Source organism: Petaurus breviceps, unplaced genomic scaffold (assembly GCF_028583685.1).
Source record: "Petaurus breviceps papuanus isolate PSGF00001 unplaced genomic scaffold, PetGlider_PUasm1.0 214, whole genome shotgun sequence".
Taxonomy (NCBI): Eukaryota; Metazoa; Chordata; class Mammalia; order Diprotodontia; family Petauridae; genus Petaurus; species Petaurus breviceps.
The window spans coordinates 7,666,307-7,682,477 of NW_027185863.1; the positions used below are offsets into that span (position 1 = coordinate 7,666,307).

At 40.6% G+C, this 16,171-nt stretch overlaps 1 protein-coding gene across 3 annotated transcripts in view; it reads left to right on the plus strand.

Moving 5' to 3' along the window:
- The first annotated feature begins 1,293 nt into the window (after positions 1 to 1,293).
- Positions 1,294 to 16,171, plus strand: part of SH3RF3 (SH3 domain containing ring finger 3) — a 615,516-nt gene continuing 600,638 nt past the window's right edge. Inside the window, exon 1 of one of the 3 annotated variants that reach the window (XM_069094041.1) lies at positions 1,294 to 4,262. In XM_069094041.1, the coding sequence (XP_068950142.1) occupies positions 3,645 to 4,262 (618 nt within the window). In that variant the 5' untranslated portion in view covers positions 1,294 to 3,644. The remainder of the gene's footprint in view (positions 4,263 to 16,171) is intronic. The other 2 variants (XM_069094040.1, XM_069094042.1) reach the window with 2 other exon arrangements.

The window sequence follows — 16,171 nt, forward strand, 5'->3', positions numbered from 1 at the left end:
AAGACCTCTCTGAACTGATGCAAGATGAAGTGAGAAGAACTGAGAGATCATTGTGTACAGGAACGGCAACATTGTAATGATAATCAACCATGAAAGCCTTGGCTATTACTCTGATCAATACAGTGATCTAAGACAATTACAGAGGATTCATGAAGAAAAAATGCTGTCTCCAGAAAGAGAGAGAACTGATGAATTTGGAATGAAGATTGAAGTATAATTTTCTTGCTTTTTTGGAAATGATATGGCTAATATGGAAATGTGTTTGCATGATTTCACATGTATAATTGATATCATTTTGCTTGCCTTCTTAGTGGATGGGGGGGCAGTCAGAGAGAATTGGAGCTCGAAATCTAAAAAGAAAGGAATGCTAAAAATAAATATTTTTTTTTTAAAGAAAAACATCATTGACATGAGGAAAGTAGGGAAAGGCTGGGAGATGAGAGGTCATAATGAAGATTTTCAGTGGAAGTAAGAATTGTTTTTTTCCTTCCTTCTCAAAGAGGACCAAGACATCAGGAAGGTGATGAGTTGCAAGTGAATTGGATTTAAGTGAGGGAGGGCTGTGCAAAGTCACTAGCCTTACTTTCTCCTGTGGAGTCATCTGGGTCCAATGATCAGGATGACTGGAGATCGCCTTCTGGGGAGTGAGAGGGTGTAAAAGTAAAGGTTGTGAATGGAAGTGAATTTGACTTTGAAATGGATCAAACAAGATAAGGGCATCTTGAAAGCTGGTGGATGTAGGTGTCTACAACAAAGAACAGGAGATGGTATGAATGTGTGAAAGGAAAAAAATCATTAAATATTTTTTAGGTGTCAGGGTGGGAATTTGACTCAATCATCAAGATAAGCCAATCCCTCCACTCAAGGAGCTGATTTTGATAGAGGCAGACAACTCATAAAGAGAGTGGTGGCCAGGAAGGGAGTGTCTGAGGAATCACAAGGCTGCTGAGTTGGTCCTTACAGGAGCCCACTGACAGGCTCTTTCTAGGAGCAATGGTAATATAATAGTATTGATTTGATCATTGATGACAGAGCAAGAGGTGGAAAGGAGGAGGGAGGGGCATTGTAAGCAGATTTAGAGAAGATGGTAAGATGGCTGGGGTGGACAGCTGGAGGGGATGTGAAGCATGTTCTGGGTCTGTGTAGATATGATCCACTTTAAGCTAGATGGTAAGCATAAGGAGATAATATGGGCTTCAAAATAGGAGAGGTTGTTTAGTAATGGTCAGAATGACTTGTATACTTTTATTGTCAAAAATGGGAATTATAAGATGCTTGTGTGACCTTAGACTAATAGTCACCATCTCTCTAAGCCTCAGGTTCACTCTCCATGTGTAAAATCCGAGAATGGGACATGATCTTCAAAGGTCCTTTTCTAGCTGTAATGTCTTTTGGTTTATAAGAAAATTCCCCCTACACACAAAGAGAGAATGACCTTCAGGCTCCAGGGTCATAATTTCCAGGGTGTGGCTTGTCCTCGATTGCCCCTTCCCCTTTTGAAAAGTCCTGAAACTGAAGGTCCCTGGGATACTCTGACCTTGTGAACATTCTGCGACCACTGCATATGAGATAGATGTTCACCCTGCCAGCCAAGAAGACTACAAACCCTAGAGCCACTCACTTAGTAGAGACAAATTCTGACAAAACCTCAACTTGGGACAGGAAACCACCACGAGGGGGCAGCGCGCTGCAGCGAATATCTTCACTCCTGTTGGCAAGCAAACCTCCCAAACTTCCCCAGCTTCTCCAGTTCCTCCCGTACGTATTTCCGTTGCTCTGACGCTCTCCTAAGCCAGGGGGTCGGGCAGGAGAAATCGATTCTTTCCCTCCCCCTATCCATTCCTCTTCTCTTACCCAAAGGGAAATTCGAGTAGGAGTGAAGAGGTGTTGCAGTGGGAGACAGAGGAGGCTTCCAAGACATCTCAATCACTGGAATTCGGTTTCCTTGGACGTGGGAGAGCGCAGAGAGTTTCTCTGGCGATCACTTTCGGCCAGAGGAGAGGCAGTGTGTCCCTGCTGGGCGTTAAGAGGGCAGCAAGAGGGCACAGAGCCTTGAAGCATCTGCAGTTCTGTCGGAGGCCTGCTCAAGCAGCTGCCGAAAAGGGTCAGGATTGCGGAGGTCAAGTGCGAAACCGTAAACGGTCCTGAAGATCAGATGCACGGTGAATTGCGCAGCTAGTGTGAACTTCAGGAATCTCTCCCTTCCAGTGCTTAGCTCCAAGCTTAGCTGGAACGGCTGGGACTGCAGCAGCAGCAGCACCCCAGGGCATCGCTGTAGCTGTCATTCCTTCCGAGGAGCAGAGGGGAGAGAAAGCTTAGGATGCTGGAGGGAGTTAACGGTCTGGAACGGCTGCATCCTGTGGTCAGCCCGAGTCTCTCCTAAAAACAAACCAAACCAAATCCAATCACAGCAGACTCCAGAGATGAAGAGGAGGATTCTGACAACCCAGACCAAACTTTATGACCCCTTTCGCTTTAGATCAGCCTGACCGAATCTCTGCGTTGCACGATGAATATCGTTCTGCTTGCCTTGAGAAGATGGTAATAATCGATGGGAGAATGAGAAGAGAGACTTGAAGGGTTCCCCACCACCACCACCACCACCACCTTCCCCACCACCACGACTCCCGAGAGGATTATATAAGGTGGGTGAGGAGCTGCCACCAGCCAGCTAGAGGGAAGAACAAATTACTGTATTGAGAAGTGGATTTCTTGCCCTTTCCCTTAACCTCCAACCGTCTCGTGAACCCAGCATCCTGCAGTGAAGGTGACTGACTCCCTGCCAGTTTGTTTCAGTCCTAGCTTGCGGTGCACTTTTTTTTTTTTCCTGGAGGAAAAGGGAGGATCCGGCTAAAGCGAGGAGCTCCCTGGAGGAAGGCGACGTAGACCTGCGATCAGGTGGTGGGGAGCCCCATGGAGAAGGCGCGTAGGCGGTACAGTTTGGCAGGGCTGCGTTGGGGAAGCTCTAACAAAGCTCCTAAGACAGGTCCAGCTGCTGCCGCTTTTGCTTTCTCACTTTCCTCGGTCTGAAGGCTACATTGCTGACGCCCTGGGCCACCACTGAACCTTTGGAGCCCACTAAGTCGTGTCTGCCCCCGCTTGACTGATTTTACCCTCCGCGCCCCACCCACCCCTGGACACGCGTGGGAGAGACAGGTGTAGCTCATCTTATCCTAATGCCTGCCTGCCCCCTTCGGGGCGGACAGATGATTTGCTCCAGAGGCCTCGGGACTTGGCGGGGTCTGGAGATCTAGCTGGTGAGGTTTTGGCTTGGAGCTGGGTAGGATTTGGTTCCCCGGAGAGCGCGTAACTCCTGAAGCCCGTCCGAAGGGCTGTTTCTGCGCCACTTTTTCATTGCTGCTCCTATAGCCTTCGGGACCCAGCTCATTTGGGAAGAGGGGAGGTGGTGACATCACGTCCAGAGATTGAGGGAGGGAGCTGGCAAACTCCCCCTTCCCCATCGCTCTTCGTTCCTAGCGTTTCCTGGCTACAGCCGCTGTTAATTTGTGGATGAAGTTGGCTGGGTCTTCTCTTACGCGTCTCCCCTGGAGGGTGGCTGCCCTGATGCCTCCTGCCAGCGGCAGGCCCACAGTACCCGGGACTTAGGGCTGCTGCGTTCCCTGCAGCCGCCACCACCGGACTCCATGCTCCTAGGAGCGTCCTGGCTGTGCGCTTCCAAAGCCGCTGCAGCGCAGAGCGAAGAAGAGGAGAGGCAAGGCGAGAGAAGGAGGAGGCGAGCAGCAGCAGCCGCAGCCGCAGCAGCAGCAGGAGGAGAAGAGATGGACGAGTCCTCCTTGCTGGATTTGCTGGAGTGCTCGGTGTGCTTGGAACGTCTGGACACTACTGCCAAGGTGCTCCCGTGCCAGCACACCTTCTGCCGCCGCTGTCTGGAGAGTATCGTGTGCTCTCGCCACGAGCTGCGCTGCCCCGAGTGTCGCATCCTGGTGGGCTGTGGGGTGGATGAACTGCCCGCCAATATCCTTCTGGTCAGGCTGCTGGATGGCATCCGCCAGAGACCCCGAGGCAGCGGCGGAGGAGGTGGGAGCAGTAGCTGCAGCAGCAACGGGAATAGCCCTACGGCCAGGGGTCACGGTCCTACCCCAGCTGGAGGGGGTGGAGGAGGTGGAGGCAATGCCCCGGGGTCCCCAGCCTATCACCCAGCCGCCGCCGCCGCCGCAGCCGCCACGATCTCCGGGGGCTCTAGCGCCGCCGCCAGTCTACGAGAGCTGGCCGCAGCTAGCAGGAGCGCCTTGCTGGGAAAGGTGGGTACCTACCGCTGCCGAAAAGCGAAGTGCCTTGGGTGGGAGGAGTAGAGGACTCAAGGAACGCGAACCGCGTGTGGCGTGGGCTCCTTCACGTGTTCTCACACTACTCCTTCCCCGCCTCCCGCCACTTTCTCCTCTGTGGTTTGCTTTTCCTGGGAGTTTTCTAAACATTTCGTTTTTCCACCTCCAGGTCTTAACTCCTGGACCATGTAATTCACTAGCTTCTGAAATTTTTGCACCTGCTTTTTTTGACCTGCTCTCCATAAATCCCTTAGCCCCCTTCCACCCCCAACCACCTGTGCTTAGAAGTATCTCTTCAGAGACACAGACTGAAACCACCCCCTTCCCTCTTGCTCATGTTTCTTTCACCTGTCCTCAGTGTTCTAGCATCCCAATTTCCCAGCTACATTCCTTAAGCATTCTCATCAATCTTATGCAGTCTTCCCCCCCCTCCCCTCCCCCCTCCCGCTTTGGTGGGTTCTGTCAACACCTCAGCCCTTTGGGAATCATCCCCTCACTTCATATTCTCACTACTGAAACCTTCAGTTAACAGACTAAACACGTCTATTGTTCTTTTGTATGGTGGGTGAATAAAGTTTTATTCCCCCCTCAACTACCCGCCCCCCCCCCCCCCCCACCCCCCGTTGATGGGGGTGGAGTGGGGGGAGGTATGCCTCATCGGTTTGAGTTTTGTAGATGTCACTATCCCGGGCAGTTGTTTTGGTTGAAACATAGTAAATCAAAATCCTCTTTGGAAGGAAGGGAAAGAGTTAACAGTCAAGTGACCAAAGGAGCCCTTTTGGCTGAGCCCTTGACTGGACTTGGCAGCATCTGTCAGGAAGCGATTGTCTTTTTCATAGCTCTTAGCAGGGCAAGGTTTGCATTCCCACATGGGTCGTTAGTCTGGGTTTGTGCGGCTTTCACTGCTTCTAGTTTTTAGCCAATGGGGCCATCTCTTTCAAGGCTCCTGTGATTTGGTTTCAAAATCTTTTAGATCTGCTGATTGTTTAGCTTCATCCTTTTTTCAGTGGCACCCTGTGGGGGTCCTTCTGTGAAGGGCAAGACTGTGTCAGGCTGATTAAGTGAGAAGCAACCTGTACTGGGTATTTTAAATGGAGAGAATAATTCTATAATTCATTTTTAAGATTAAAAAAAAGTTTAACATCAATAGGTTGGAAGCATGGTTTTATTTTACTTGTATTAGCTGAGATAAATCTTTTTTTTCCCAGCAGGAATTGCTATATAAGGGAGATTTTTAATTTAAATAAGTCATAAACATGTTAGAACATTGTTGAAATGTTTTGAAATCATATAATACAATAAAATTACTGAAATAAGAAACTTCTGCCCTGACATTCCAATTTGATTGATGTATGGTGTTCAAAAGCACCAGTCACATTTTAGAGAATGTTTAGAAATGTCATCCTCTACATAATGCCAGTTATAGCTCTTTTTAGTAGACCTTGTTAAGCTATATTTGCTTGGGATTATTGTCTAAAGCAGAATCAAGATAATGTTCAGTTTTTAAAAAAATTATAAATCCAGCTCCAAACTCATTCCACATGGGCATAGAGCCATAGTGTATTATGTTTAAGATTTTCCTCTTCCTTATTACTGCTTGACCTAATATATAATACTATTCTTGGGGAAAATGGTCATGCAGTTTACTTCTCCAAGGAAGCACTTATCATTAAGCATTATCTCCAAAATGCCATAACTTCTGGAGCCACATTTTATTCTATTTCCAAACCTTTTGGGAGACTCAGTCTGGAGAATTTTTGTTTTTGGTTTGGTTTTTAAGGAAAAAGGTACATCTTTTCCACTGGGTAATACTTTGGTAAATATTTACAGTGACTTTGCATGAATTCTCCTTAAAAGAACTTTTCATATATAGCCTCTGAAATATGGAAGGTCACTGCCATGGAGATTCACCTGTAATTTTATAGTTTTTCATCCTTTAGGTTTCATCCTGGAAAATTTTTGAAGTCAGTAGAGTCAGAATGATTAGAGTGAGATTTTATTAACTGCACTTATAAGCTTTTTTATAAGGGCACCTATAGTTTGAATCTTGCATAGTAGTTTTTTTCAGTTCATAAGGTTATTTCACATCTGTTCTCTCTTTTTGATTTTTCAGAGCAAAATTATGAGATAGCCATGGCAGATATTATCCCAATTTTACAGGAAAATAAAAGGTTGAAAGTCAAATGACTTACTTTAGGTCAAATAGTTAATAAAAGAGCTGGGACTAGAGCCATGTTTTCTGACCCACTAATTGAGTGCTGCTCTCTAGTATATGGCCTTTACTTGTTAAATATTCTATGACTTATTAAACAACAACAAAAAATACTTCATCACTCACCAGTTCTTTCTCCCTAGGCCCACTTTAAAGGTACCATAGCTGAATTCTGTTGAAAGTTTGACTTAAAGACTAATTGCTCAGGAATTTATGTGGTATTTCACCCATACCTAGATGTTAACAGCCAAAAGGGCGGGGGGGAGAAGAGGGTTATATTCTGTCCCTATTTATCTAGAAGAATGATCTTCACAGTGAAAAGAATAAAACAAAGTTTTCATCCTTTTGTTAAGAGGTAGCTTAAGCTCAGAACAAGTGAGGAGATAGTAAAAGAAGGACTAGTTTTTCAGAGTCAACAAGGATTTATTAAATATCTTCTGATCAGCTCTTTGGGATAAATTTTATCACGTCATTCTGTAAGAGTAACCAGAAGTGACTGCTGGTCAATATTTGAGGAATCTTGGAGGATTGGAGAGGTGCCCAGAACTGGAGATGTTTGAATGTTTCCTAATTTTTTTTTCTTAAGGAAGTGGGTGTAGTCTATAAAATGCAAACTAATGGATTTAACATCTATCTCCAACAAAGTTCTAGACAAATTATCTGTTGATGGTTTGTGGGCATTTGGTGATCACTAGAAACCTAGAAGGATTCTTTAAGAGCAAATAAATCTTGCCAGACTAACCTCATTTGCTTTGTTGACAGATTAGTATTTTTGATATGAATAGGGAAATGTATTAGACTTTAATTCAGCAAGACATTTGGCACAACTTTCTCTTAGTTTTTTTGTGGATGGCACATAAAAATTTCAATTGGATGGTTGTATATTTAGTTTGATCCATAGCTGACTCAATGACCAGACCAAAAGAGTATCAGTTAAAGAATTAATGCTAACCCAGACGGGACATTCTGATGGCATGCCTTGGGCCTGTCTTTAGGCCTACTCCATATTCCATTTGTATCAGTGACTTGGATGGAAACATAAATAACATGCCTTTAAATTTGGAGATGATAACCTGGGAGTATTGGCTCATTTGTTGAAAGTTTCTGGATCTTAACTGTTCTCAAAGACTCATGCTTGAAGTCTAATTTAAGATGAATTTATTCTAAGTAAAGGTCATACCTAGAATGAAATAGGTAAGTATAAGCTAGAAATATGTGGTTAAATTGTAATTCATATAAAAAAGAGAGAATTCGGTTTGATTATAAATTTGAATATAAGAATGAGGCTATTATAATGTTAGACTGCATTAATAAACATACCATCCACATCAAGGCTACTACTTTCAGTAGTTCTATTATAATCTGAATTGGTTGGATTATATCTGTAGTATAAAATTAAGGTTAGTGAACCATATTTTAGCAGGGATGGCAACAAATTGGAGTATGACCAGTATGGTAAGGGTTATGTAAAAGATGTTGGATGAGAAACCAGAATGTAGAAACTATGCACCATGGTAGCTATCTTCACATTCTTCAAGGGTTATTATGAGTAAGTGGAATTAGAATTTTTCTGCATCATGCCAGAGAACAGAACCTGGACTAATGGATGGAAATTATAAGGAGGTAGATTTTAGCTCAATACCAGGAAGAATTTTATAATAATTAAAACTGTGCAGAAGTAGAATGGGCTGTTGAGCGAGGTATTGAGTTCACAATCATTGGAGCTGTTTGGGCACTGGCTAACACTTGATGGAACGTTGATTATAAAATTCATGCTTTGGTTAATGAGTTGGAAGGGACCATAAAGATCACCTAGTCTATAGACCATAAAGGTCACCAAAGATCCTATTACTCTAACCTGTTTTACTCGTCAGAATTTTATCCCAAAATTTTAACATGTAAGCAAATGTATTTATTCAAGGCTTGAATTTTGTTGCTTAGTAATAGCCTGCTGGCATCATAGAAACACGCTATTTTGCTTTGTTAGCCATATCAATTTGTGTGCAGTGGGAACTCTGTAAACACAAGGGATTATTATTTATTAAGCAGTCCTGTAAATATGACAGGTAAAGGACTTTAGCTGGAAGTCACTTTAGCATTCAAATCAACAAATATTCTAGTGCTTCCTATGTGTAAGGCCCTTTAAGCAGTTCTCCTTGTATTTTATTGTATATAAAATCACATTGAATCCTTGTGGCAAAACTAAATGGAGTCTCACGTTGTTTAACAGGTCCATCATAGTGAGATTGAAAACCATCCTAATAATTTGTTACTTATTAATTTTCATATTAGTTTCAAAAGGATAGTGTCAGCTCCAAACCATAGCAGGTTTTCTAATCAAGAGAGCCATGAGAGTGGGACAACATTCACAGTTAAAATAATATAATAAACATAAGCACTGCTTTTTTATGATGTCAAGCTGACTCTGTTCTAGATGGTTTTTTTTTAATATTAATGTAGACAAGAGATGCTGTATTTCAAGGATGAGGGCTCTGTTTAAATGGATCAATTTGAAAAAGTCAGATTCTATCTCTGAACCTGGAAGTGAATTATCTCATTGTTTGGTCATTGTGAACTGAAGGACAAATAGCTTAATTAAGGTCTGAGTTGTGTAGGAGGATAATGAGTAGGCAGGCCCAACCCAAATACTGTACAAGAGACAGGGGATCCCTCATCTCAGATGATTTTCAAGGCAAGTGATTCTATATTTTTTGCAAATTCCACAGTAGTCATTTTGACCACATTGGATAATAAACTACAACATGTGTCAATGTTAGCCCTAGGCACATCCCTTAACTCTTCTGGGCCCTATTTCCTCATACCTCCCTAGAAGAAAGATTCCAGTCCTGGGTAGAGGCTATCTTGGAATTTCCACAGTCTCTTCAAATTCAAAAGTTCTATTATTTCATAACATAAATGTTTAGGAGGTGTTGCTTCAAACAAGGACTTTAAAATCTCTTAAGAATATTTTCTAAAGATTTTCAAAGAATCTAAGCCCCAGAACCCATCTAGTCCAGCCCATACGTACTTGAGAATCCAGCAACCTCCCCAACAGTGAATCACCATCTTTGCCTTTGCTTGAAGCTCTACTGGGGTGGAACCCACTCCTTCCTTCCTTCCTTCCTTCCTTCCTTCCTTCCTTCCTTCCTTCCTTCCTTCCTTCCTTCCTTCCTTCCTTCCTTCCTTCCTTCCTTTCCATTTCGGAGGGGGAAGGTGAGGCAATTGGGGTTAAGTGACTTGCCCAAGGTCACATGGCTAGTTTTGAGTTGTGTCTGAGGCTGGATTTGAACTTAGGTCCTCCTGACTCCAAGGCTGGTGCTGTATTCACTGTGCCACCTAGCCGCCCCTGAGCCCATTATTACTTAAGGTACTGGAAGGGAGAGGAAAGGAACAAACATTTATTCTGGCTTAGTGTGTGCAGGCACTGTGCTAAGTGTTTTACAACATTTGATCTTCACAACCCTGGGAGGTAGGAGCTATTATTATCCCCCATTTTATCATTGGGGAAGCTGAGGCAGGTAGAGATTAAGTAACTTGCCCAAGGTCTCACAGTTAGAAAATGTCAGAGACTGGATTTGGGCTCAGGGCTTCCTGACTCCTGGTTTAGTGCTACGTTCATGCTAACTAGCTACTATTAGGATAGGCCTAACAGGTAGGAAATTTTTCTTTGTATCAAGCCTAAGTCTGAATCTCTATAATTTCCATGCCTTAATCTTACTTCTGTCCTTTGGGAATTAGAACTTATCTTAACACACATGAGGTTTAGTCTAATCTTGTAAAGTTGAGACTGATAGTGATAGAGGAACTTATTTGTACCCAGAAAACCTAGTTGGTATGCCCAAAGGGGTATAAAAATGTATATACCTTTAACCCAGCAATGCCACTTCTAGGGCTGCATCCCAAACAGATCATACGAGTGGGTAAAGGACCTGTATGTACAAAAATATTTCTAGCAGCTCTTTTTGTGGTGGCAAAGAATTGGAAATCAAGGGGATGCCCTTCAATTAGGGAATGGCTAAACAAGTTGTGGTATATGAATGTAATGGAATACTATGGCGCTATAAGAAATGAGGAGCAGATGGACTTCATAATAACCTGGAGAGACTTACACAAACTTATGCTGAGTGAGGGGGGCAGAACCAGGAGAATATTGTACACAGTTACAGACACATAGTATCTGTGATGACTAAGTTTGATAGACTGGGCTCCTCTCAGCAATGCAAGGCTATAAGACAACTCCAAAACAGTCATGATGGAAATGCTGTCCACAAGAATTATGGAGTCTGGATGGAGATTGAAGCAAACTACTCGCTCTCTCTCTTCCTTTTGTTTTGTTTCTTTTTTTTCTCATTCATCCCATTGGTTATAATTCTTTACAACTTGTCTAATGCTTAATGGGAAAGGTATATATAAGAACCTATATCAGATTGCACGCCGCCATTGGGTGGGGAGGGGGAGAAAAATTTGGAACTCAGAAACTTGTGGAACTGAATGTTGTAAAATAAAAGTAAATAAACTGAAAAGAAAAGAAAGCCTAGTTTGTTATTGTTTGGTGCAAATGAAGATGCCAAGATCATGGATATGATGGCCAGTTAACTTGGCTCATAGTTAGCACTTGTATAAGGTCTTCAAAATGCTTTACATGCATTATCTCATTTGATCCTTACAATGGCCCTAGGAGTGAGGTGCTTTTATTACTACACCATTTTACAGATGAGGAAACTAAGTGAAATGACTTGATTTCCTTGTATCTCACCTAATACCTAACATAAAACATCCATTGCATTTACTAAGCATTTCATAAGTGTTTATTGAAGTAATGAATATGTATTAGGGGGAATTAGAAAAAGGGCATAACTCATGTACTTAACTGGGAAAACAATTCAAAATTTGTGCCTACTAAATGGCTTAGTAGAGTCTTTTTTTCATACAGGATGTTGGATACTTTTAGGTAATCTTATCTTGCTTTCGGGTTCAAAGTCTGGCCATGAGTAGTAACGGTGGAATAGTTTAGACTAATGTGAGTCTATAGAGAGTACTATCCTGAAAGTGTTGTATTCTCTTTTTTGTCTTATCCTTTGAAACCTGCCCAGTACTCCTGATCCCTGGAAAGTTCACTAAAGTGAAAGAAGTCTAAACTAATCCATTTAAGAAAAAAGCAGGAGAGGAAAATAGTCCTGCCCAGGGTGGCTGATACAGATGGTTGGCAAGCCCCCAGTACAACAGTACAAAACTAAACACAGCACCTTTAATCTGTATGAGACAACAACCAGTCCACAAGTGCATAGAATTAGGCTCTTTTTCATGGTGGGATTGTGCAGAGTAGAATTATATGCTAATTGTTCTTACAGTCTAGCTGTTCACAGTAGCCCTGCTGGCTTTGTGGAACATGATAAAATTGTGTCTAAATTATACACTTACTTCAAATGTATGTTATATCAATTCAATCTGTACTTTATCTTTTTCTGATAGTATCATGATGGGGTGGGGTGGAGTGCAGTATTTGAAATAAAACACCAGTAAGATTTTGGTGGGGGGGGGGATGGTTTTCTGTAGCTTCTCTTGCCAACTAGAGGTCAGTTTTATCAGATTTTCTGTTGCTTGGAAGAGCTTCAGTTACTGAATTAGAAATGTGTGTTTGATGTTTATCCTATTGAAATTTTAATTAACCTTAAAAGAAAAGGCAAACAGGGAAGGTGTTGGTAGCAGAGTAGGTTTTAAAAATATATACATTCACATGCTATATTTGGGGAGCTTTCTTAACTGATTGAGTTGAATCACAGTTGGAAAGAAAATGCTGTCACAGTTTGAATTTTATGTAGAAGTGGTTGCTTTATCTTTTTGAGCAAAAATCTTATATCCTAATGCCTTATGAATATTTAATGGTAGAATAGCCCTTTTAAGTAAACTAAAACTAGTCCAAAAAAGAATTGTTTCAGATAGTTCTTTCAAATGTATCTATACTTAGCAGCTGATGTGGTGGTTATCTGTTTGAATAGTATATTTTGGTTTTGCCTAATGGATGTGTGCGTGAACTCATATATGCAATTAAGTGACTGTAAGAAAGTGGGCAAAAGGAAGAAGAAGGAGAATAAAAAGACTTTAAATGAAAGAAGAGATTTAAATGACTTTTTCAACCAAAAGAATATTTCAAGTAGGAAATGAACACTGTGCAAACATCAGAATTCAAGTTCAAAATGAATTTTCAAAGTAACTCATACTTGCTCTCTTCGACTCCCTTTATGAAATAGGGTAAGAAGACTGGGTACTTGCTATATCACTAAAGAAAAATTTATTAGAAAGGTATTTTCTGGCTACTTACTCTATATAGATACCTCCATAAATCTATATTTTAATAATTGCCATATTACTCTTTTAGGAATTTCGTGTTTCTTGGTGAAATTTCATATTTTAAGAAAAAATAGAATTGGATTTATTTAGCACTGTATATGAGCAAATAGCAATAGTTTCTTGGTTTCTTTTTTTAGCTTTTATATGTTGTTGTTTCCTCAGTATCCAAAAGGCATTCATGGGATTTTTTTAAAACCTAGATAATTTTTATATCACATAAAGCTTGATAGGAGTTGTGTTGGAAATGAAGCATAAGCTATTTCTTCTGAGAATTTCAGTGCTTTCAAAGGATGTGATATTGACTCCATTGCTTGTAAGGCATGGAGGGAATGACATCAGACTCCCATGTAGGTGTTCACAGCTTTTTTTTTTATATTGTATTAATCCAATTTCAGCTAAGAGTTAGCTCCAGGGTACAGTCCCCACATACTACTTTGCCAGGAAACATAAGAATTTTAACCATCATGCACACAGAAACAACTAAATTCAAATATATGGAGGATGTCTTCTTCAGCATTCTAAGATCTCAGGAGTATCAGTAACAGTTCTTAGCATTTGTCATTTGGTATATATGTCTGAGTCCCAGAGAAGAATCTTTATTGATCTGAGAAGAGTAGGGTTCTGACAGCAGGGGAGAAAATGTGCAAGGAGGTGAAATGTTATGATCCCAGATGGAATTGACTATTGACAACTATTGCATCTTCTTACTGTGACTAATGATCATTCTTGTGTGGCCAGTCTTTCAAATATTCCTTTTTATTTGAAGAGTCAAATAATCACTGAACCAGATTATGGGAAGGTTGATATTTTACACTCTTGTTATCTTGCTGGGACTTAAGGGTTCTTCAATTGTATTCCATGCTTATATTGTCTTGAATTTATGTAGCACCTATCATAAGTACAAAGTACATTCATATATGTTATTATATATAATGTTTTTAGTAGATAGGGCAGGTTATCGCATTCACATTTTTGAATATGGAGGCAGTGAAAACCTAATTTCTTAAATCACTGGCCTAAAGTCACTATTGTCATTAGTAGACTCAGGGTTAGATCTCTGTCTTTTGGATTCTTAGTTTGTCCTTTTATCCAGTGGATAATATTGCTCGGAAAAAAGCTTTTAGCTTCTGAATGTTGATTGAGGAATTAAAATTATTACAAATTAATATTTACTTTTAGGTCCTCAGAGAGATTATCAAATGATGACATTGGAGTAGCTGATTATAAGAGTAATGAAATCTATGGAAAGAAGAACTTTGGCTCACAAAAAAATCTCATATGCTTCTCAGGTTCCATTGGCTATGTTATGTCCAGATGCTCACAGAACACTTCAGCACAATGGACAGTAGCAATACTTTGTAGAATGAAGGATGGCTGTATTGGACATGTGTCATAGTATCACTGTAACTAACTTCTTTGTGTAATTTTCATACCTGTCCCATGTTTATAATAGTTTTAAAATGAGTTCTGACTTTGCCTAAAGTTGGCACATTTTATTTCTATAGCTTACCTAATGTTTGATTTTGGTACAGTGGAAATACACTGAAGCTGGAATCAGGATATGAATTCAAATTCCAGTACTTGCTGTATGACTTCAAGAAAGCCATCTCATCTTTCTGGGACACAATTTCTTCATCTATAAATTGAGAAGCTTAAAATGGATGACTTAGAATGTTCCTCCCAGCTTTAAAAATGCTGTGATCCTACTCTTCTGTTTTCTTGGTGACCACACTCTAGGATCTTTCTAAATCTCTAATATTTAAAACTAATAGTCACACATATGGTCTCTGTGCCTCATATATTGGTAATGCCAATCTTAAATGGTTGGTTTGAACACTGAACTTAATTTGTCCTTCTACTTGAATGTGTTTTCAATTCCAATGATATTTAATAATATATCACTTAAGTAGGCATATGATTATTTACTTCAGAACTTACTGGATGGGTGACCTTTTACAAGTCACTTAATCTCTTTAAGGCTGAATTTCCTCAAATGTAAAAAATGAAAAATGACTGTAATACTTGCCCCACAGGGTTGTTGCAAATATCCAATAAAATAATATAAAGTGATTTGCAAACTTACAAGCCCTACATAAATACCTTTTTGGAACCTGTAGTACTGTTTTCTTTGTAGCTTGTTTTATGTTACTATTCTTTATATAGCCAAGAACACAAATAGAAGAATTGCATAAGCATTTTTTGTGTCCCTGGGGATCTCAGTTAATTATTTCTTTCAAAATTCCATGATATCATTAAAAGAAGCTATAATATATTCTTGGATTCAATTAAATTTGGGATTCCATTATTGATGCTGTAAAGTATAGATGCCAAACCTAAATTTATAAGAACATAAGTTTGTTCCATATTGCTTAAAATCCACTAACCAACTAAGTATTTTGTGGGGAATGTTTATACTACCTAAAAAATATTGAATCTCTGAAAACATAGTAAGGAAACCTAATAAATTATGGCAGAATTTTAATATACTACTTTGGCATTTATATGGTACCATTTTCCTGAGAGACTAAATTGTCACTGTTAAAACTTCTGTTACAAAATTTCTCTTTTTTCCTCAAGCCTTCCATTGAATTCTTCCCTCCTTTCTCTCAATTGAGTACCTCATTTAATATTTTATTGAGAAAATTGAGGCCATTTGTTGGGGGCTCCCTCTTCTTTCTTACAATTCATTGACATATCATCTTATGTCCCGTAGGATGTTTGTGAAGACATGGCCTTTTTTCCTGATTGAGACTACTCACTCCTCTAAATGTGTGTGGATGCACTCCTCACTCCTGTTTTCTCCAATAGATTGCCCCACCATTATCTCCTTTTTCTAATTCTCCCTATCCATTGATTCCTTTCCTGCTGCCTACAAACATATGAGTCTACTCTGTCTGTATAAAGCATCAGTAGATCCTACCATACTTGCTAGCCAGTATTCTACTTCTCTCTTGCCTTTCTTAGTCAAACTTTTTGAAAAGGTTGTATACTCTATGTACTATTATCTCTTCTCACCATCTTCTAAATCCTCTGCAATCTGGATTGCGGCTCAACTAAAACTATTCCTTCTAAAGATACCAATGATCCATTGTCAAATTGGGAATAGCCTTTGCTCACTTCTCATCCTTCTTGACTTCTCTGCCATATTTGACAATGTTGACCAGCTTTTCTTCCAGGATACTTTCTCCCCTCTGGGTTTCTCATGGCATTACTTTCTTCTGATTTTTCCTACCTGTCTGACTATTCTTTCTCAGTCATCTTGGTTGGAATGTCCTCCATGTCATGCCCACTCCCTAGAGTCATGCCTCTAAGATTCTTTCAC